This window comes from Sus scrofa, chromosome 12 (genome assembly GCF_054392235.1).
Source record: "Sus scrofa isolate SSC_HxYL_T2T_F1_AM1 chromosome 12, Sscrofa_HxYL_maternal_Yorkshire_Landrace_v2.0, whole genome shotgun sequence".
NCBI lineage: Eukaryota > Metazoa > Chordata > Mammalia > Artiodactyla > Suidae > Sus > Sus scrofa.
The window spans coordinates 51,550,726-51,574,201 of record NC_139394.1 but is presented as its reverse complement, the minus strand read 5'-3'; the positions used below and the strand labels follow the sequence as shown (position 1 = coordinate 51,574,201).

Below are 23,476 nucleotides of genomic sequence, written 5' to 3'. Positions count from 1 at the left end.
AGGAAAATAACCTAAAGTACTGGAAAACAATGAAAGTTAATACTGTTTTGACTGTTTTCTTAAAAATGAGCAAAATACAGTTAGCAGTGACGCTGTCCAGCCACTGCCTTGGACAGATGCTCGCCACCGCCCATCCGACTTAGGGCCGGGGTTGCGACCTGAATGGCCCGATATGCCTACACTGGGATGGACCGGGTGGAGCTGCTGTGCCTGGGCCTGGCACTTGGCAAACATCATCCTACCACTATTCAGACATGATCTCACCTAATTCTCACAGCAGTCTTACAGATGAGGAGACTCCAAAAGCCCAAAGTCACACAGCTGGTCAGTGGTAGAGCAGAGGCAGCCCAGACCCACCTGCAGCCCAAGCACGACACTAGGCTACTTGCTAGACACTTGCTCAAAAAAAGAAAAAGATAAAAAGCACTTAACGAGGCCTTAGCACAAGGGAAACCCAGTTTCTCAAAGAGAAGGGAATGAAATATACAGCGACTGAGCAAAATTCTCTTCAGAAAGGGACACAGACAGTAGCTTGCACTGGAAAAACAAACATCCCAAAAAGCCCAACCGTGGAAATAAGACTCCAGCTTTTCCAGGTAAACTTTGTCTCTGACATTTAAAATTTACCCCTCCAGACGTGAGGTTTTTCCTCTTGTGCTTGTTCAGAAGGTGCAGTGCGATTAGGTACTGCTGGTACCAAATAAACGACAAGAAAAACCATTTGCGAAAGCAGTGGTAAGACGTCGGGCTGAGAGAAACAGCAAGGAAAGGAAAGAACCAAGACGATGATGCCCGAGCCTCCGGTGCCCCACACGTCCCCTTGGGAAGAGGCTGTGGGGCGAAGAGCATGGCCAATGCCTGGGGTGCCTGCTGCCTGAGGAAGGAGCGTGTGGCTGCGCCCATGGGGAAGGTCGGTCCGGGAGAGGGGGCTCTTCCCAGCAAGACCCCGTCTACTGACCCGAGGACGGGGCTCCACCACCAGCTCATGCTGAGACGCGTCCTCCTCCACGGCCACGTGAAACTTGGGAAGAGGTCTCCTGAGAAACTAACTTTCTGTAAGTGAAAATTCCAAGTCCCACGTCTTCACTTGGAGCATAGGATGAGGGCCATTCGGAGCACAGACTCACACATCTGGAGTCTGGGAACATTTCAGGCAGAGTCTAATGTGATGGCTTAGGCCGCAGGGCCACTGGCTCCAAGCAAGGGCCTTAGCCCAGGCATGTGCACAAGCACACACACACTAACGTTCATCTGGGCTACCTGTACTCATGCAACAAACGTCTGCTACATGCTTTTTTTTTTTTTTTTTGGGTCTTCTTAAGGCTGTATCTTTTTAGGGTCACAGCATATGGAAGTTCCCAGGCTAGGGGCTGCATCAGAGCTAAAGCCACTGGCCTACACCATGGTCACAGCAACATCACATCTGAGCCACGTCTGTGACCTATACCAGAGCTCACGGCAATGCTAGATCCTTAACCCACTGAGCAAGGCCAGGGATCAAACCTGTGTCCTCATGGATAATAGAGTTGTTTCCACTGAGCCAAAACAGGAACTTCCTGCTACATTCTGAGGCACCTTCCCCTTGTCGAGCACTGAAGCAAGCGCTGGGTGGGGATGAAAAAGAGGAAGGAACATTTATCAAGCATCTCTTATCCACCGAGTACCATGACTGACATTTCCCCATGAACCGACTGCTTGCGACGACGCAGTGAAGGAGGAGGTATCCTTACTCCTACGGATGGCAAGATGGGCTTGAGGACAGTAGGTGACTTGCCTAATGAAGCCTAACTGCTAAGTCGGCAGAGGTGAGATCAAGACCTAGGCCTGAGTAAGTCCAAAGTCCAGGTCCTTTCCACTTTACCATGTCACTTTGCAAAAGAAGTGCTCCACCTGAAATGAACATGAAACTAGCTAAGGGAACTGGGGCAGGCAAACCCTCGCACAGACTGAGGTTGCCTGCAGCAGGTGACGTGGACGCGGCGATGGCGGTGCAGAGACACAGGGAAGAATGGCTCTTCTCACCCCTCTGCTCAGGGACAGACACTCCTCAACTCCAGGAGGAAAACCAGGAAGATCCATAGGATAGAAACTGAGGATAGAAACTAGAGCAATATAAGCTTTCAGAAAACATAGAGATACAGATTTTTTTTTTCCTCATTCACTGCTGGGCCAATGTGAAGGTAAATTTGCATAACTTTTCTTTCTCTTTTTTGATAGTACCTGTGGCATGCAGAAGTTTCTGGGCCAAGGACTGAAGCCAATCCACAGCAGTGACAATGCCACACCCTTAACCACTAGGCCACCAGGGAACTTCACATACAACTGTTATTAAAGGCAATTTGAAAATATCTACTGGAAGAGTTCCTGTTGTGGCTCAGTGGTAACGAACCTGACTAACATCCATGAGGATGTGGGTTCAAAACCTGGCCTTGCTCAGTGGGTCAAGGACCCAGCGTTGCCATGAGCTGTGCTGTGTGTAGGTCACAGACTCAGCTCCGATCATGCGTTGTTGTAGCTGTGGTGTAGGCTGGTGGCTACAGCTCCAACTGAACCCCTAGCCTGGGAACTTCCATATGCTATCAATGCAGCCCTAAAAAAAAGAAAAGAAAAGAAAAGAAAAAAAAAAAAAAAAAAAAAAAGAAAAGAAAAAAAAAAAGAAAAGAAAAAAAAAAAAGAAAAGAAAAGATTTATTGGAGTTCCCTGGTAGTGCAGCAGGTTAAGAATCTGGCATGTTATAGGCAGGTTTGAGCCCTGGCCCCAGAACTTCTGCGTGCTGGGGGTGTGGCCAAAAAAAAAAAAAATCTATCAAAAATCTTAGCGTTTTATATAGTTTTACATCGCTGTAATTCCATTTATGGCAATTAACCTGAAGTTAATAATTATGAGTGCTCAGAAAACACATACAAGGTTATCCATTGCCAGACTTATTTATAAAAGTGAAAAACTAGGAGGAGCCTAAAAATCCACTAAAAGCAAAATAATCGTATACATTTTAAGGGCAGAAGATGATAGCACTTATGATGAGGGACTCTGGAGCCACCAGTCATGAGTTCTAACACCAACTGGGCCACCTGCTAAGTGTGTGACCTGGGTAATTCTCTGAGCCTCAGCTTTCTCAGCCACAAGGCTGGGATGAAGAGAATCTCTATCATCTATACAGTCACTGAGAGAAAGTGCATGGAATGCTCCTAACACAGTGCCTGGTGTGTATGAATTCCATGGTAAATGTTAACTGTGATGACGATTTTAAGAGTAAAGGCTCAGCAGCGTGGAATACTAGGCAATCCCTACAAATGTCGTAGCTCTAAATTAAATGACCCAGAAAACTACTATTCAAACCTGCTAAATGAGAAAAACATGTAAACTTATTTTATTTAAAAGATATATGCAAAGTATGTAAACTTATTTTACTTAAAAAATATATGCATAAAGACTGAAATACGTCTATTAATTGGAATTATAGATGATTTAAATTTTCTTTTTAAAAATCTGTAGTTTTCTATAGTGAAGTTGATTTCCTTTAGTCATAATAAAAACAAAAACCAATCTCCTTCATGAGGAAAGAAAGATGTGCTTTGATTAAAGGTGGAAGGTGAAGCTGAGGACGTCTTAACCACGGGGCTCTGTGGGTCTCCTGAAACAGATCGACATTTTATTTTATTTTTACTTTTATTGTCTTTTTTGCTATTTCTTGGGCCGCTCCCACGGCATATGGAGGTTCCCAGGCTAGGGGTTGAATTGGAGCTGTAGCCACCAGCCTATGCCAGGGCCACAGCAACTCGGGATCCGAGCCGCGTCTGCAACCTACACCACAGCTCACAGCAACGCCGGATCATTAACCCACTGAGCAAGGGCAGGGACCGAACCCGCAACCTCATGGTTCCTAGTCAGATTCGTTAACCACTGCGCCACAACGGGAACTCCGGATCGACATTTTAATGACTGAGGAAGATGAGACGAGCGCTGAGCACCGGCCCAGCTATTCTGAAATGTCTTTGGGGGATAGTAAGGCGGCCTCCTAAATTAGTACATGTTCACAATCTTGAAACCTAATAGAAATGACATGCCAGACGGTAAGGAAATTTAATTTGTTCAGTTTCTTCTTCTTCTTTTCCCTAAAACTACCACTAATGGGCAAAAAGCTAGATCTGTTTGATTCTGGACAGAGACTGAGATTCTTTCAACCTAGTGATATAAGTAGCCCTAGGAAAAGGGACAGAGAGAGGAGGGGACCATGGGACGAATGGTTCATTTTAAGGAAGCCACGGATTTGTTTTTTCCCGAAATCATACTTGTAAGGCTATAATCAAACATACTAATTCCTAAGAATTTACATTTAAAGACAGAACTCTTCACATTTCCACCAAAGCACTCCAAACAACTTCCTTTTCAAGAATGAGGAGACCTGGCTCTATTGTCGGCTCCACTGTTATAAAGCTATGTGGCTTTTGGCGTATTATGAAAAAGGAAACCAGGCAACACGCACACCGGACTCATTCTTAGTTTTACGGAGAATGAGCAGAGCAGACTGGAAGAGATGGGTTGGTTGCTCAGCCCATTTTCTCCCCTGCATGAAAGCCATGGTGTCAGATCAAAAAAAGCCTTAGCCCAGCATCCAATGGGACGCCTGTGAACGGTTGAAGAGCTTGAAGTCCAGTGCACACCAATACACACACGTGTGAACCCAGCAGTACTGGGCACACACGGACATGTCTCCCGCTTTAGGCAAGTTACTTAAGCTGGTTTTGCCTCAGTTTCCACATGTGCCCAAAAGACTCACTCTTACGCTGTAAAAGCGGAGTGGTGCAGTCCTGCACGGAAGTGCGGCTCGAGTCTGAATCCTGGCCCCGCCACATGGTGGCTCAGAGATCTGACAGGTGACCCAGCTTCTCTGAGTTCCAGTGAAAGCGAGAAGGAAGTAACTTGGGCCCCTTATAAATTTGTCAGAATTTTTTTTTTTTTTTTTTTTTTTGCTATTTCTTGGGCCGCTCCTGCGGCATATGGAGGTTCCCAGGCTAGGAGTTGAATCGGAGCTGTAGCCACCGGCCTACACCAGAGCCACAGCAACGCGGGATCCGAGCCGTGTCTGCAACCTACACCACAGCTCACGGCAACGCCGGATCCTTAACCCACTGAGCAAGGGCAGGGACCGAACCCGCAACCTCATGGTTCCTAGTCGGATTCATTAACCACTGCGCCACGATGGGAACTCCCAATTTGTCAGAATTAAACGAGATCATGCATTTGGGTGCTGATTCCTGGTAAGTGCTCCGTAAATAACAGCTTACCGTCATCTTACATCTAAGAAAACAGCGCCACACAGGAGGGGGAAAGTGGTCTGAAAGACAAAGCTCACCTAACTTACCCGCCGCACGACTGTAATCTCAAGGCTACAGTTTCAGAGAAACCACTAAGCTCTCCGCAGATCTCGCTGCCTCCGCCTGGGCCTGGCCTGTGAAGCCGGTCCTGTGGATTTTCTACCCAGCACGGCCCCTCTGTGTGCTCCTCTCCTTCTCCAACAGCAGGGCTCTAGCCCGCAGCTGGGGAGCTCACCGCTGGATGTGGGCAGTTCCTATTTCTGACCTTTCTTCAATCAGCTCCAGGATGCTCCTCGCGGAAGGAAGGAACCCTGCTCTTAGGTACCTCCCAGGAGCATCGCGCTGTCCTCACTGGTGCTGTGTGCGCCCAAAGGCCTGCTATTTCCTGTACAGATGCCTGAGCCTCCTGCCCTACATCTGCCGGCTCCACCCAGCTCAGCCTGTCCAGGAGAGATACTCAGGTCTCACCTTGTCACCTTCTTTGGTCAAATGTGTGTCCGAAAACATTTCTTCCCCTGTTTTTCCTGCCTTTGTTACCTTCAAAGTCACTCGAGGAGCGCAACTGTTAAGCAAGTACCACTGTGCTGTGCAGATCAAAACCTGAATAAAAAGGAGTTCCTGTTGGGGCTCAGTGGAAATAAATCTGACTAGTATCCATGAGGACAACGGTTCGATCCCTAGCCTTGCTCAGTGGGTTAAGGATCTAGCGTAGCCATGAGCTGGGGTGTAGGTCGAAGACGTGGCTTGGATCTCACAGTGCTGGGGCTGTGGCTTAGGCCAGCAGCTACAGCTCTATTTCAACCCCTAGCCTGGGAACCTCCATATGCTATGGCTGTGGCCCTAAAAAGTCAAAAAAAAAAAAAAGATACTGCCCTCAAGTTGTTCAAAACTTAAGAAGGGAGACAGAGATATAACAAGTGAACAACAAAGTAGAGAGTTAGTATGGATACTACGGTGTCTTGAGGGAGCAAGACACTCTGGGTGAGGCAAAAAAAGGGGATGCGGCAAGAGATTCAAAATAGCCAAAACAGGAGTTCCCGTCATGGTGCAGTGGAAACAAATCCAACTGGGAACCATGAGGTTGCAGGTTTGACCCCTGGCCTCGCTCAGTGGGTTAAGGATCCAGCGTTGCCATGAGCTGTGGTGTAGGTTGCAAATGCGGCTCGGATCTGGCATTGCTGTGGCTGTGGTGTAGGCTGGCGGCTACAGCTCCGATTCAACCCCTAGCCTGGGAACCTCCATATGACGTGGGTGTGGCCCTAAAAAGACAAAAAAATAAATAAATAAAACAAAATAGCCAAAACAACCTTGAAAGAGAACCAAGTTGGAAGACTCATACTTCCTGATTTTAAAACTTATTACAAAGCTACAATAATCAGATCAGTGTGGTACTGGCATGAGGACATCCAGACAAAGGAATAGAACTCACAGTCCAGAATAAATACTGATTTTAGTCTCAAGACCATCTAATGGGTAAAAGAATAGTCTTTTCAACAATGGTACTGGCACAGTTGGATATCTACCTGCAAAAAAATGAAACTGAATCCTTACCTAACACCATATACAAAAATTAACTCATGCTGTGGCTGTGGTATAGGCTGGCAGCTACAGCTCCAATTCAACTCCTAGCCTGGGAACCTCCATATGCTGCAGGTGTGGCCCTAAAAAGACAAAAAGACCAAAAAAAAAAAAAAAAACAATAAATAACTCAAAATGGACTGGAAGCCTGTGTAAGAGCTAAAACTATAAAATATTTAGAAGAAAATACAAATGTAAACCTTCGTAATTTTAGAATAGGTAATGGTGTCATAGGTATGATACCAAAAGCACAAGCACCATAAGAAAAAAATATAAAAACTGGACTTCATCGAAATTTAAAACTTTAGTTCTTCAATGCACATGACTGAGAAAGTACTTGCAGAAAGGGACAAAAATACTTGCAAATCACGTATCTGCTAAGGAGTCTAGTATACCCAGACTATAAAAAGAACTTTTACAACTCAGCAATGGAATGACATTCCAATTTTAAAGTGGGCAAATGACTTGAATTGACATTTGTACAAAGAAAATATATGCCTGTCCATAAGCACCTGAGAAGATGCTTAACATCTTAGTCATCAGGGAAATGCAAATACAAATTGAAACCACAATGAGACACCATGTCACACCTACTAGAATGGCTATAAATGAAAAAAAAACCCACATGCTTCTAAGGATGTAGAAAAATAAGAACCTTCATTCATTGCTGGTGGGAATGTAAAATGGTGCAGGTGCTGTGGAAAACAGGCTGACAGTTGCTCAACGTTAAACACAGAGCTCACGTGACCTGGCAGTTCTACCTCTAGGTATATATCCAAGAGAGCTGAAAAAAAATTCACACAAAACAGGTACATGAATAGTCATAGCATTATTCATTAGAGTTAAACAAGTGGATTCAATCCAAAAAAAAAAAAAAAAACCACTGACCAATTAATGAATGAACCAATCTGACATAACCACAAAAGGGAATATTATTCAGTCATAAAAAGGAGTGAAGTACTGGAGTTCCCATCGTGACTCAGTGGTAACGAACCATGAGGATGTGTGTTCGACCCCTGGCCTTGCTCAATGGGTTAAGGATCTGGCATTGCCATGAGCTGTGGTGAAGGTCACAGATGCAGCTCAGATCTGGTGTTGCTGTGGCTGTGGCATAGGCCAGTGGCTACAGCTTTGATTTGACCCCTAGCCTGGGAAAGTCCATATGCTGCAGGTGTGGCCCTAAAAAGAAAAAAGAAAAAAAAAGGAGTGAAGTACTGACACATGCTACTCCACGGATGAACACCGAAAACATCTAAGTAAAGAAAGCCAGTCAGGAGTTCCCGTCGTGGCGCAGTGGTTAACGAATCCGACTAGGAACCATGAGGTTGCGGGTTCGGTCCCTGTGCTTGCTCAGTGGGTTAACGATCCGGCGTTGCCATGAGCTGTGGTGTAGGTTGCAGACTTGCAGACGCGGCTCGGATCTCGCGTTCCTGTGGCTCTGGCGTAGGCCGGTGGCTACAGCTCCGATTCGACCCCTAGCCTGGGAACCTCCATATGCCGCGGGAGCGGCCCAAGAAATAGCAAAAAGACAAAAAAAGAAAAAAGAAAAAGAAAAAAGAAAGCCAGTCACAAAAGGCCCCACAATGTTTGATTCTATTTATGTGAAATGTCCAGAATACGCAAATCCCTAGAGACAGAAGGTAGATTAGGACTGCCGGGGAAATGGGGGTGACTGCTAATGAACATGGGTTTTGGGGGGGGGGTTGTGTAATGAAGATGTTTTGGAATTAGACAGTGGTAGTGCCTACACAGCCTTGCGGGCGTACTAAAAACTACTGAATTATATCCGCTAAAAGGGTGAATTTTATGGTATACAAATTATACCTCAATCTTTTAAAAGAAGGTAGTTGAACTGGATTTTAAAGGGTGAGCTAATTGGGCAGGTAAGAGTGGAAAGAGAATTCTAGGCAGAAAGTGTAGAATGAGAAAAGCCATGGAAGCCATTAAAAAAAAAAAAAAGTCATGCATTCAGAGAAATGCAAGTGGCTCAGAGGCTGTAGCAGAGTTATACACACAGGAGTGGCAGAACCAACAAGGTAGTGAAAGGGCAAATAAGGAAAGCCCTGTGTGCTAACCAAGGAGGAGAGGGTGGGTTGCCTTCGACTAGGAGGATGCCGTAACTCAAAGGCTCGGCTCCATCCACCCAGCCACACAAGACTGCCTCCATCAACTCAGAGTCACGGAACAACTCCACGCCACTCTGGTGAGCCCAAGGCCTGTTTTCTCACCATTTATAGAATCCATTTATTTTCAGCATCAATTATTCCAAGTTTTCGCCCCACCAGGATATCAACTCCTTAAGGGCAGCCCTGTTTCCAACCCGGACCATGCAGGTGCAAGTGCACACAGGCTTCTCTCTGGGATTCTAAAGACGGGTCACGAAACTGGCGATTTGGACCAAGTTCTGAGCTTTCCTACCTTGACAACCTTGGCTCACATCGTCACTCAGGGCGGAATGCCCTCCGTATCCCAAGTTCGTTCAAGGCCTGGCCATCCCTGGTGGTCTATTTCCAATGTTACTTGCTTCGCTTTGCCCCCAGACATGACCTCGCGCCTCCTTTGGGAAGGGGGCCCTCTGCACAGCTGGCACTGCCTCGCTCACACTTGGCAGCGCCGTCCTGGGGTGACCCTCCCCGCTCCCCCCTGCTCACCGCACGCTTTCTGGACTCTAAGCACCTTGGGATAAGGTCCATGTCGTTCCCAGCCTCGGCTCGATGCCCAGCGTCGTGCGGGGTAGAGTCTGAACTGAACTGTTCAACTAGCGGCAAAAACGCCAGAATCACAGACAGGAATAGGCAATATCACAAAACAAAAGTTTTTAAAAAATCCTAGAAGAAACCACACGGAACGGAATGCAGGCACGCATAACGGAGGGGGTGGGCTGAATCAGTCCGTGACCACTTGACTTGTTTATATCTGGTCATTTTCATCACATGGATTTCATTTTGCTAGAACTCCCGAAGACGCAGACAAAGACTAATGGCCTCCCAGCTGCCGTGTTCCCACGTCTGCGGTTTTCCTATGATATAAACAAAAGATTCTGGAGGTATGGTCTCTGTTAGTACTTGCTAGTGGGGGTCTGGGGAGAGATGGGTGGCGGGGGCAGGTTTGAGGGAAATCCGCCGAATGAACTGACAGTTCATATAAGCAACACCTGCAGCGTTAAACCCCCTACAACCGTTATTTTCACCGACACACACACAAAAACCACTCTCGCTTGGGTCAATGTAAAAATTCTTTCACCAGCTGCATTCCAGTCGAAAGTGTGTGGCCGTGCAGGGGAGGTGGCAGCTGGAACAGATCATATTCAGGATGTGGGGAGCGGTCGCCGGCAGCGAGGGGATAGTCAGAGGCCCCCAAACGCATCTTCAGCGTCACGTGCCCTGCAGAAAAGGCGTGCGCCTCAGTTTGCCCGCTCTGAGTGTGCTGCTTGTGCACAGTCAGGGGCTGGCAATACACACCCGCATCTGACTGGGGAAAGGATCAGCCTTTTGAACGGAAACTCTGTGACATCAGCTACTCGGGACTCCGCAACCAACTTCATAAAACCCCGAAGCTTAAGTTTTGGTTTTAGCCCTACTTTTGTCAAATATTTACAACCTCCTACAAAACCAAATTCAGACCAAATGTCTGCTTGCACAACCTTGTGACACGGCCACTCTTGACAAGAAGGAAAAGGACTAACGTTTACTGGCACCAGGCCAGTCACTCTGACCTCACAACTCTGGGAGGTGGTGCCCGCGCCGCACTTGGCGATGGGGTAACGCAGCCCAGGGAGGTGGTAGTTTGCTCAGCGCGCCCAAAGGAAAGGGACAAGAGCGGGGTCTGCCTGACTCCAAGGCCAGCATTCTTTCCACCGGACGCTGCTACCGGCCAGAAAGCCCCAGAGGACGTTCGTTCTCCAGAATGTGTAAGAATGCTACAAGAGTCTATGACTTCAGAATAGGCAGTGGCAAACTTTTTCCGTCAAGGGCCAGACGACTAATATTTTAGGCTTTGAGAGCCATCTGGTCTGAGCCACAGTGACTTAATTCTGCCCACACAGCACAAGAGCAGCCATAGGTAAGCGAATGAGCAAGGCTGTGATCCAATAAAACTTTACCCGGGAGTGGGCCCGATCTGGCTCACCAGTTGTAGTCTGCCAACCCCTGCGCTAGAAGGGTCGACGAGTGGGCAGCTTCGTGTTAGTTGGCTTAGACATCAAATGCCTATTTCCAACGTAATCAACAGGCTTGGGAGCATGTGGTCCACGCACTTAAGGAATTTACATTCTTTGAGGAAGAAAAGACAAAGGCACATAAAAGCCAAAGAGCAACACGAGGCCACATGTGGCAAGTGCTAGGGGAGGGGGCTGGGGACTGAGGGCCGAATGACAGGCCACCACGCTATCAGAAAAGCCACAACCTGATCAAATAACCCTGCACTGACCCCAAAGCTCAGAAAAAGTCAGACAAACCTCTCAGGAGGCAGGAATGAAGATGAGCTGGAAGTGACTGCTGTAGACACAACGAAAATGCCCATTCTGGGGAGGCCACTCATGGGGTTCCTGGCACGTTCAGACGCCGATCAGACAACCTTGCGCTTAGACTTCAAAAATACACGCTCTCCTCAACTCATTCTCAAAGGACAAGCAAGTGATCAGGTCCAAGACCCCAAACTCCTGGTGGGCCACCACTCTCCTCCCAGCTGATGCTTTAAGGAAGCACTGCAGAGCCCGAAGGAGCGACAGGGGAGGCCAGGAGAAAGCAGCGGGGTCGCTCTTAACTATTTAGGAAGAAGCACTTCCTAAAGCCTTACCTTGCTCATGGCCGTCAGGGCAGGGTCGCAGGCAGCATCCAGATCCTGAACCAGCAGCTGAATGCTGCTGGAGATGACTCTGCAAATCACACGCATCATCATGGTCAGAACTCACCAAGTGACTTTTCAAACGGCCGACACAGCCCCTTCCAGATGTTTCAGGCACTGGTGCAAAAGTTAGGTTAACTGTGAGTTTCATTTCGAAAGGGAATGAATGACAAGGAGGAGTGTTTTGGCTCCGCCCTCCTTCTTGCTGTATGACTTGGGCCCACTCGGGCTATGTCCCCACTCGGGCAGGACACAAGATTCCATGGCTCATCTTTCCTAACTACTGCGCCCCAGAATCCCTCTTCACTGCCCCCTCCAAAGGTTCCTGCTGGACCAGATCTTGGGAAGAAGAAAAAAAAGTTGAGACAAAGAGAAGCAATGATGGAAGAAGAAAATTTGAATTTTTCCTCAAATGGTAGATATGAAAGCGGAAGCTGGGCCCACCCCCATCTCACTTAAGGACCACGAGGTGCTGCCAGGTAGCACCGGGCAACAACTGCTTCGAGAAGGCTCTACAGTCTGAACTCCTTGGACAGACACCCTCTCACCCTAAATACAGCCCCCCGTTAACATGGCTAAAATCAGGCTGCCCAGACCTCAGACCCTAAAACACTAGAGGTGGGGGCTGGCCCCCTGTGGATTTAAAGGGGCTGACAGGAGGCCCTGGACCTGACCTTCCTGCAGGGAAGGCCAAGGCGGGGATGTCTTCTCTCTTGTTGTTCTAGAAGGGGCCACAATTAGTGTAAAGCTAAACATGACTGCATCTGAGGAGGCGGACTGAAGGGCAGCCGCACCAACTTCTCAGGCTCCTTAGTGGCTAGTGGAGAAAAGAATCTTGATCCTGAAGGCCCTAGAACCTCCTCAGGTTCTGCAGTGACCGAAGCCAACAGCCTCAGACGCCCTGCTACCGAGCGGTGAGGGCAGGGCGGGCCTCAAGCAGACGTGCACAAGTACATACGTGCTAAATGTGTCCATTTCTCCACTCAGGTTGATTCGTTCAATCAGACTGACGTCGACTTTCTCCTTGAGCTTTTCTTCGAGCTGTCAGAAAACAAGAGAGAACATCACGCTTCATGACTCTCGGCAAGAACCCGTAATGAGAATACTTAACACTCACCGAGCTTGCTGATGCGGGTACAATTCCAGGCCCTTTTCATGCATGGACTCATTTAATTCGCACAGCCCTTCGAGGAAGATTCTATCATTATTCCCATTTTATAGATGAGAAAGTGGAGCAGTATGACCTAGCCAGGACAGTGAGGGGCAGGGCCAGGAATCAAACTTCCTCCAGAACCCGTGCCCTCTGGCCCCGCACCGTACATGGTCCTCATGACACACGGACAATTTGATTCATTGGTTCAATTTTAGAAAGACCTGCCTTTTTAGGCTACTCCCGGCCTGGTGAACTGCAGGCTCACCCACCAACATGGGAGCCTCCGGTGGTGGCAAGGGACCGTCAAATCAGGCGAAGCATCCCCAGAGTGCCGGGATGGGCCACCCACCGCGTCAAGGTGCGGGGGATACCAAGGAAAACAAAAGAAACACAGTCTGCCTTCAGCCGCCTACAGCCAAGCCTACAGCCAAGCGGGAGGAACGCTGGCCACACTCCCAGCCGCCAGGAGGGAGGAAAATACAACTGACCAGGAACTGCCGGCGTCTCCCCATCCTGGGGACTGCTTCGCCTACAGCACCCCCAAACCTCTGTATTACACAGACACAAAGAATAACGAATGTTTTGTCTTAAAATTTAAAAATGTCTCTTAGGGGTGGGTAAACGAATGTAACCTTGGGGGAAGGCAATTTAGTTAAAAAGCAAACATGGAAATATACACAGCCTTTCAGCCAGCCGTTTCAGCATCGAGGAAGCCATTTCGGTGAGTAATGAGAACAAGGTAGAAAGAGGCGCGGTGCTCCCCACAGCCTCCACGCACTCAGCCGGGGCTGCTCTGTGCCGGGCTCCGCGGCAGTGTCGAGTCAGTGAACAAAACCAGCTGAGAGCCTCTTCACATAACGCTCACATTCTGGTGTTTCTGCTAGTGAAAACCTGCAAACAACCTACGCGCATTTATCAGGGATGGAGGAAACCAATCAGGGTGTGGGCTTTTTGGCTTTTTTTTTTAAATCTTTCTAGGGCCACACCTGTGGCATGCGGAGGTTCCTAGGCTAGGGCTCTAATTGGAACTGTAGCTGCCAGCCTACACCACAGCCACAGCAAATTTGGGATCTGAGCCATGTCTGCGACCTACACCTCAGCTCATGGCAACGCTGGATCCTTAACCCACTGAACAAGGCCAGGGATCGAACCTACAACCTCATGGTTCCTAGTCGGGATTCATTAACTGAGCCACAAGGGGAACTCCCGGGCTTTTCGGCTTAACTCTTCAGCGGCCTCTTTCTGTTACACTGAGAATAATCATCCAACCTCAGCACGAGGACATGGGCCCGGTCCAGCTCTCGGCTGCATCGGCCTTCCTCCCTCATCTGCTTGGCTTCAGTTACGCCAACCTCTTAAGGTTCTGGAGCACAGCTCGGCCTTTGCCCCTTCAGGGCCTTCACGCTCCCTGCTCACCCCTCCTGCCTCCCAGCCCTTCCAGGCTCCTCCCTTGCTGGCCTCGGGTCAGGTCTCTGCTGCCACACCACCTCCTTAGGGGGGCCCTCGGGGAGCACCCGCCCTCAGCAGGCAACTCCCTAACTAGCACCGCAACACCTGCTCCTCCCTGGCACTTCTCACAAACCTGAGTTTCCAGCTTGCCTTCTTTATCATCTGGCTCCTCTCTTGGTTCTAAGGTCCATGACAGTAAGAAACCTGCCTGCTTTGTTTACCACTGTGAGGTAGCACCAAACACTGCCTGGTGCCTAATAAGCGCTTCATAAAATCTCCCGAATGGAGAAGCGGTGCATGGTGCATCTTCCGCAGGGGTAAAGTGTCAAAGTGTATCCTTCATGAGCCGACACTGACACATTAATGGCTTTGTTTCTTAAGAGGACTGTTTTTTAGGTCTTCGTTGCTTGAAGTCTTAAGTCTCTGGTTTCTCTCTGCATTTCTATTTGCACACACGACCTCACCCCTTGAGATTTTTCCCTCAGGAAACTAGGTTATTGACCCTGCAGATTCTCTCATAGTTTGATCTTACTGACTGAATCCCCGAGGTTCGAATTAGCATGTTCCTTTGTCCCTCGTATTTCCTGGAAATGATAGATGTAGAAGCTTGGTGTAGAAGCTTGATCATATTTTAGTTTTGGTGGTTGTTTTTTTTTTAAGAAAACCCCTTCCTGCTGGTGCCGTGTACTTCCATCAGGAGATACATAATGTTTGGCGCTTTCTCTTTTTTTGGTTTCTAGGGCTGCACCTGTGGCAGATGGAAGTTCCCAGGATTCGAATAGGAGCTTCGGCTGCTGGCCTACACCACAGCCACAGCAACGCAGGATCTGAGCTGTATCCACAACCTATACCATAGCTCATGGCAACACCGGATCCTTAACCCACTGAGTGAGGCCAGGGATCAAACCCACATCCTCATGGACACTAGTCAGGTTTGTAACCCGCTGAGGCACAATGGGAAATCTTTTTTTAAAATTAAAATTAAAATTTACTTTATGGCCACATTTGCGGCATATAGAGTTCCCGGGCCAGGGATTGAATCCAAGCCTCAGTTGGGACCTACACAGCAACTGTTTCAATGCCAGATTCTTTAACCAACTGTGCTGGGCTGGGGAATCGAACCCACAACTCTGCTGCAACCCAAGCCGTTGCAGTCAGATTCTTAACTCACTGTGCCACGGCGGGAACTCTGTGGTTGTCTCTCTTTGTGTAATGTCAGCAGCCGCTGAAAGTCAATGCCCAGATCTATTATCCCATTAAGAGGTATATATAAAGAAATGATATTCAAATTCTATCTTTTCTTTTTCATTAATTGGCTGAACATCTGCTATAAAGATACACCTTCCACTGTCAGTGATCTGGTTATCCCGAGTACGAGTCAGACAGGAAAGGCAGGATAAGAACTTTCCCTTATGTTCCAGTATCCAAGTCACACCTGTGCTTTCTTAGTATCTTCCAAGGCAATAAGTGAATCTTAAAATTTCACGATAACCAAATGGATTTAAATATTTTTGATGCTTCCAATCCACTGTAGCTAGTATCTCTCTGCTATTTCTATCTCATCTTTGACCAGTAGAGTTCATTCAGGTTGGCTCCTGTGACCTCTTTCCTGGGGCTGCTGTAGCAAATGACTACAGGCTGGGTGGCTTAAAACAGGCGTACTCTCTCACAGTTCTGGAGGCCACAAGTCCAAAGTCAGGGGGCTGGCAGGGTTGGTTCCTTCAGGGGGCTCTCAGGGAGAACTCTCCTATGTCTGTCTTCTAGCTTCTGGCGGGTGCTGGTGCTTCTTGGTGTTCCTTGGCTTATCGATGCACCACTCCAGGCTCCATCTCCACCTTCACGTGGCCATCCTCCTGTATCTCTGGGTATTAAAGCTCCCTGTCCCACGCACCCGCATGTTCACTGCAGCACTATTCACAATAGCCAGGACATGGAAACAACCCAAATGTCCATCGACAGATGATTGGATTAGGAAGATGTGGTATATATACACAATGGAATACTACTCAGCCATAAAAAGGAATGACATAATGCCATTTGCAGCAACATGGATGGAACTAGAGAATCTCATTCTGAGTGAAATGAGCCAGAAAGACAAAGACAAATACCATATGATACCGCTTATAACTGGAATCTAATATCCAGCACAAATGAACATCTCCTCAGAAAAGAAAATCATGGACTTGGAGAAGAGACTTGTGGCTGTCTGATGGGAGGGGGAGGGAGTGGGAGGGATCGGGAGCTTGGGCTTATCAGACACAACTTAGAATAGATTTACAAGGAGATCCTGCTGAGTAGCACTGAGAACTTTGTCTAGATACTCATGTTGCAACAGAACAAAGGGTGGGAAAAAAATGTAATTGTAATGTATACATGTAAGGATAATTTGATCCCCTTGCTGTACAGTAGGAAAAGAAAAAAAATTGCATATAGAATAAAAAAAATTAAAAAAAAAAGCTCCCTGTCCTTTTAAGGACGTTGGTCATTGGATTTAGGGCTCACCCTAAGCAAAGATGCTCTCATTTGAGATCTGCACTTAATTACATCTTCAAAGACCCTATTTCCAAATAAGGTCATGTTTAAGGCCCTGGGGGTTATGACTTGGACATGTCTTTTGGTATAATAAAGTCCGCTACAGCTCCTGAGTCCTTCTGAAGCGACTCTCATAGTCTTTGATGTTTTCTTGTTTTTTGTAAGACATGACATTCCAGGTTCATCTTGTACCTTTTTCCCCAGACCTGGAATTAGTCATTTCTCTGGGAATCTTTGGTTCCTTTCAGTGGAAAATGGTATTGAGAGATCACAATATATGTGCCAAGAATGTAGTTACTTTTATAATCAGTAAAAATAATGTTCACTAAATAACAAAAAACTGGAGTTCCCGTCGTGGCGCAGTGGTTAATGAATCCGACTAGGAACCATGAGGTTGAGGGTTTGGTCCCTGCCCTTGCTCAGTGGGTTAACGATCCGGTGTTGCCATGAGCTGTGGTGTAGGTTGCAGACGCGGCTCAGATCCCGCGTTGCTGTGGCTCTGGCGTAGGCCGGTGGCTATAGCTTCGATTCGACCCCTAGCCTGGGAACCTTCATATGCCGAGGGAGCAGCTCAAGAAATGGCAAAAAAAGACAAAAAAAAAAAAAAAAAAGACAAAAAAAACCCCAAAAAAACTGGCCACATCTATCATGACGCATCAAAATGGTCTTTGATCAACTAATACTTCTACAACTTCTAAGAATCTGCTCTAGAAAAATAATGCAAAATACATTAGATGTTCTCAATAAGATTACTCATAAAAGCAAAACCTTGAAATAGCATAGACAACTATCAGGGATAATGTAAACCGATCTGTACAGTTGATCACTCTATGGTTTATTATATAAGCGTAACAAGGATGGCAAGAAAGACATGATAGCAATAGGAGAAATGCTAATATTGTGATGTTAAAAATAAGAAAAAGGGAGATCCCGTCGTGGCGCAGAGGAAACGAATCCAGCTACGATCCATGAGGTTGCAGGGTCGATCCCTGACCTTGCTCAGTGGGTTAAGGATCCAGCGTTGCCATGAGCTGTAGTGTAGGTTGCACACTTGGCTTGGATCCCTCGCTGCCGTGGCTGTGGCATAGGCTGGAAGCTGTAGATCCAATTAGACCCTTAGCCTGGGAACCTCCATGTGCTGCAGGTGTGGCCCTAAAAGGCAAAAAAAAAAAAAAAAAAAAAAAAAAGAGAGAGAGAGAGAGAGAAAAGAAAAAAGGAGCTCTTGCTGTGGCTCAGCAGGTTAAGAATCCAACTGCAGTGACTCAGGTTGCTGTGGAGGCATGGGTTAGATCCCTGACCCAGGAACTTCGATATGCTGCAGGTGTGGCCATAAGACAAACAACAACAAAAACCACAAAAGCAGTAACAATGAAAAGAGGAGTTCCCATCCTGGCTCAGTGGGTTAAGGGCCCAAAGTTGTTTCTGTAAAGATACAAGTTCGGTCCATGGCCTCAGTCTGTGGATTAAGGATTCAGTGTTGCAGCAAGCTGCAGGAAAGGTCACAGAAACGGCTCGGATCTGGTGTTGCCTTGGCTGTGGTGTAGGCCTCAGCTGCAGCCCTGATTCGACCCCTAGGCTGGGAACTTCCATTGCCATACAAGCGGCAGTAAAATAGAAAAGCAACAAAAATATATGAATGTGAATTAAGTTTATAGCATATGAAACCATGTTCATGAAAAAAAACTGAAAGAAAATGCTCCAGGGAGTTCCCGTTGTGGCTTGGCAATAATGAACCCGACTCAGATCCACGAGGATACGGGTTCAATCCCTAGCCTCACTCAGTGGGTTAAGGATCCAGTGTTGCCGTGAGTGGTGGTGTAGGTCACAGACATGGCTCAGATCCTGTGTTGCTGTTGCTGAGGCGTAAACTGGCAACTAAAGCTCCAATTTGAACCCTAGCCTGGGAACTTCCATATACTGTGCGTGCTACCCTAAAAAATAAAGAAAAGAAAAAGCTCCAAATTGCTAATATAATTATTTGAGGGTGATGAAATTAAGTCATTCATTTTATAGGGTTTTTTTTGGGGGGGGGGCATGGCTATTTTACTTTTAAAATACTCTATTTGTGTGTGTTTTTCCCCTTCTGCGCATGCACAAAAGTGAAGCACTGTTTCTGCATCGAGGCCTCCTGGAACCCCTGCCTTTGAGGTCCTCGCAGACCTCCCGCCCTGGAAGCACTGGAACCAAATGGCTTGCTATCTCGGCTCCAAGGCCAAACCTTTACAAGCCACTCCCTCTGTGACTCCGTGGGGCCATGTCCCCAAGCAGAGCACATACTGCCCCTGCCTCTGGGTGGTGAAACCTCGCCTGTGAGATTTTAGGGGGACCCCTTCTTCTTTGGCCTCCTGTATACCTGCTCTGGCTCGCAGGTGCTCTCGGCTGTGCTGTCTGAACCGTAAGCCACGGCTGCCGTCCTCCGATGCAGACGTGTATAAATAACAAACCCCCAAAGGAGGAAGGACAGAACCTTCCCCAGGGATTGTCTTTCTCTCGGCCTTAGATGCATTCCAGACCGAATGTGGAAAGGAATCCCGTGGCTCAGGCAGAATGGAGAATTCTGCTGGGTCTTCCTCCTGCTAATGGGAGCTCCAGCAGAGCAATCACCCTTTCCTGCCTCCCAGTTCCTGAACGTCAGCAGCCAAACAATGGTTGTGTGTCCCGGCAGACTGAGAACGCTGTGTAAATTTCAAGAGACACAGTAAAGCCCAAAGGATCTTCACTGAGCCTGGTAACACAACTGAGAATGGAATCACTGGTTGGGACTCATCGCCCCCAAGGCTGAGGCCGAGTCCCACCCTATGTGTTACTGCTTCTCTCAGGCGGGAGAGGGTGCTACTGACCCATTTTCAAGAGGCCACGTGTCTCGCCCTTGACAACACAGCCCCGGGGAGGAGGCCAGTCTTGCTTTCTCACCGGCCTCCTTCTGTGAGAGGACTGCCCGACACCAGGCTTTCCCTGTGGGAGGCCCGCTGCTCTGCCAGAGGTGGGATGTGGCCTCATGAGGGCCCAGATTCGTCCCCACAGGGCGACGCAGCCCGGAAGACAGTTCGGGGAAAAGGAGGCGGTGGCGAGGGCGGCCGGCGGCTCACCTGCTGGGTGGTGGCCAGGCAGTACTCGGCGGTGCTCAGGATGCTGCAGATAAGGCAGAGCTCCTCGAGCGTGAACTTGGCCACTTCCGAGCCCTCCTTCTCCTTGAGGAGGCTGCTGATGGTCAGCCCGCCGCTGCTGCTTGTGGTTCTGAGGAAAAGGAACAGGAACTACTCAGGCCGGGACTTAATTTGCTTCCTGACCGGGGAACCGCACAGCGTGAGACAAAGAAAAGGGGGAAGGAAAGGCTGGAGGTGGCCCAAAAAAGCCCACACACAATGAGTCCCCTTCCTGGTGACCTTACCTTGACCATCATCTGTTTAAATTCTCTGACCATCAGGAATAGGAAGAGGCGATCTCTATTTTTTATTTTTTTGTCTTTTGTTTTTTAAGGGCCATCCCCGAGGCACATGGAGGTTCCCAGGCTAGGGGTCGAATCGGAGCTGTAGCTGCTGGCCTACGCCACAGCCACAGCAACGCCAGATCTGAGCTGTGCTGGCGGCCTACACCACAGCTCACGGCAACGCTGGATCCTAAACCCACTGAGCGAGGCCAGGGATCGAACCCACATCCTTATGGATACTGGTCAGATTCGCTTCTGCTGAACCACGACAGGAACTCCACACGAGGCGACCTCACTGTGAGCCAGTTACCAGTCGCATTAACCGTGATGGCTCTGGGGCCCACAGAGCAGGCTGCCCAGCAGCCTCTCTGCTTGGCTGGGAATTTCCTGATCTGTTCAGCTCACTCAGGATCATCTGCAGCACAAAGGCTGCCTCCCCAACTGTTTCTCACAGTTGAGAAAACTCTGCCTGGGAATTTGTCTTCGTGCTTGGGGGCAGTGGCGGCAGGGCGGGTGGTTTCCACAAGTGAATGTTAACACGTGGTTCCTGTCCAAAGAAAGGCCGGCTTTGCCTCAAGAAGCCAAAGAGCATCTCATCCCTTCCTACTGATCTAATCACATTCACAAAATAGACATGCAGGTTTTTTAAATGCAGTTATAAAATTTCAACTGTGAGATTCCATTTTTTAGGAACCAGAATTCAAGGCCACTTACCTTAAAAATTAAAGAAAAAAATTTCCCTAAAAACAAAACAACACAGAAAAACCTCTTAAACTTCCCAGTCTTCCTGGTAAACAAAGATTAGGGAGAAAAAAAATCTTAATATCTGGCACTTATAAGGGAGAGGACACTGGCACTCTCTTCCACTGTGGGTTAGGAGTGTTAAATTGCACAACCTTCTTGGACGTATATCTCAGGAGCTTAAAGCATGTTCAGATGACATGAGCCAGTAGTTCGAGGATGCTCTTTTGAGTGTTATTTAAAATACCAAAATAGAAGTTCCCGTTGCGGCACAGTGGTTAATGAATCCGACCAGGAACCATGAGGTTGCGGGTTCGATCCCTGGCCTCGCTCAGTGGGTTAAGGATCCGGCGTTGCTGTGAGCTGTGGTGTAGGTTGCAGACGCAGCTCGGATCCCACATTGCTGTAGCTCTGGTGTCGGCCACCAGCAGCAGCTCCGATTCGACCCCTAGCCTGGGAACCTTCATATGCTGCGGGAGTGGCCCTAGAAAAGGCAAAAAGACAAGAAAAAAAAAGAAAAAACCCAAAACAGGCAGTTTCTGCTGCGGGGCAATGGGACTGGCGCCATATCTACAGCACCAGGAGGAAGGTTTGATCCCCGGCCTGGTGCAGTGGGTTAAAGTATCCAGCGTTGCCAAGGCTGCAGCGTAGGTCACAACTGTGGCTTGGATCTGATTCTTGGCCCAGGAACTCCACATGCTGCAGGGCAGTCAAAAAAAAAAGAGTATTACAAAAACACATTCTAAAATTCCAAATAAAACTTCAGCAAGCCAAATTCTAAAAGAAATGCTAAATAAAACATTAAAAAAAAATACCCAAATAGTGAATCCAGTGTAAATGGTCAATTAAGAGAACGAACAATAAGTATCTCAGAAGTGGAGTTCCTGTCGTGGCTCAGCGCAAACAAATCCAACTAGGAAGCATGAGGTTATGGGTTCGATCCCTGGCCTCGCTCAGTGGGTTAAGAATCCGGTGTTGCCATGAGCTGTGGTGTAGGTCACAGACGCGGCTCAGATCTGGTGTTGCCGTGGCTCTGGTGTAGGCTGGTGGCTACAGCTCTGAATGGACCCCTAGCCAAGAAACCTCTATATGCTGAGAGGGTGGCGCAAAAAAGACAAAAAAAAAAGAATCTCAGAAGTTAGCTGAGGTTCGTCTGTACGTTGGGACATCTTGGGATCATAATGAATATTTTTATTTTATTGTGCTGACTGTTCTCTGCTCTTCTTTCTCTTCCTATCACTTTCTCTATCTCTTTGGAGACCAAGCTCTGCAGACTTATCACTCAGGCTCCCAGGCCCACTGCCTCCTGTTGGTTGGAGCCAACAGCAGATGCTGCAGGAAGTAGGAGAGGTTGGTAGGGGAGAGAGAAGTCTGAGGAATAACTAGCCCTCCTGCTCCCTCTGCTTCAGTGTGTGGTCCTGGCAGTGACCGTGGCCCCCTATGACTATAGGTTCTGGGGGGAAGCCCTTTGTCCACAGCCCCAGCTCTCCAGTGAGTTTTAAAGTAGTAACAATTACCCGCTAGTGTTGGGGAGATTCAGAATCCTGTTGGTTCCCTCCACCTGCACCTGCCCCCCCCCCCCCCATTTCTGTGAACAATGGTTTTAGTTACAAAATCCCAGCTGAGTACCATTTGCTTCCTGCTGTGACACTAAGACACAGGGGAAAAGGCTCACAGCACGATGTTAAATGAAAGCAGCAGGTACAAAGCTACAAGCAGTAGCGTCCCAATCCTGTTAAAACGAATAAACAAAAGCACACAATCACACACATTACAGAACTAAAGAAAGAACAAAAAAATGTGCACTGAAAAGTTAGACTTGTTTTCTCTGCGTGGTGATCTCTGTGCTTTTCTGTATTTTCTAAACTAGTATTATCTTGAAAATCAGGATGAAAGTTATGAACAATGTTTAACTAATGTTTATCATATTCAAAAAACTTCTCATTTGTGACACTTTCGTTACTTCAAGTCTCTTACAGAGTGTAGGGATTTTATTTTTCTTTCCTCTCCATCATGTAAAGTTCCTATATATGACACATTTTAGTGACAACGACAGAAACTAATTCCAGAACTGCTGAATTTAGCTAGGAGAAGGATTCCTAATCGTAAAAATTACTGAATTCTGAAGCATTACTTAGGTCATATTTTATTACAATAGAAACTACTTCTAAAACTCTATTCCAAAGATCCATTTATTTCAAGTAATAAGCAAAAGAACAGTATTTTAATGCCCCAGGATAATGCAGTGAAGTCACTCTAATCAGGAGCTGTGCTACACAAGCACCGCCCCCAGAATCCCACATCTTTAAACATTAGCCTCTATCCAGGACAGCAAGACACACACACCCTAGCAGAGACTGTGCAGACAGCGGGAAAAGCAGACGGAGGGAAAAGCAGATTCGTGCCTCTCCCCGGCGTGTCATCCCAGGG

General features: G+C 47.7%; 1 protein-coding gene across 9 annotated transcripts in view; it reads right to left on the bottom strand.

The window, feature by feature from the left end:
• Nucleotides 1-23,476, bottom strand: part of VPS53 (VPS53 subunit of GARP complex) — a 147,274-nt gene that overhangs the window by 29,627 nt on the left and 94,171 nt on the right. For 4 of the 9 annotated variants that reach the window (XR_014821526.1, XM_021067533.2, XM_003131813.5 and 1 more), the window contains 3 exons: nt 19,965-20,112; nt 12,700-12,782; nt 11,694-11,772 (listed from right to left, as the gene is read on the bottom strand). Coding sequence is in view for 6 of the 9 variants with exons in the window: in XM_021067533.2 (XP_020923192.1) it covers nt 11,694-11,772; nt 12,700-12,782; nt 19,965-20,112 (310 nt within the window). In the remaining 3 variants the exon portion in view is untranslated. Of the gene's footprint in view, nt 1-9,115; nt 10,280-11,693; nt 11,773-12,699; nt 12,783-17,021; nt 17,417-17,996; nt 20,113-23,476 lie in introns of those variants that run through there. The other 5 variants (XR_014821527.1, XM_084985493.1, XM_084985492.1 and 2 more) reach the window with 5 other exon arrangements.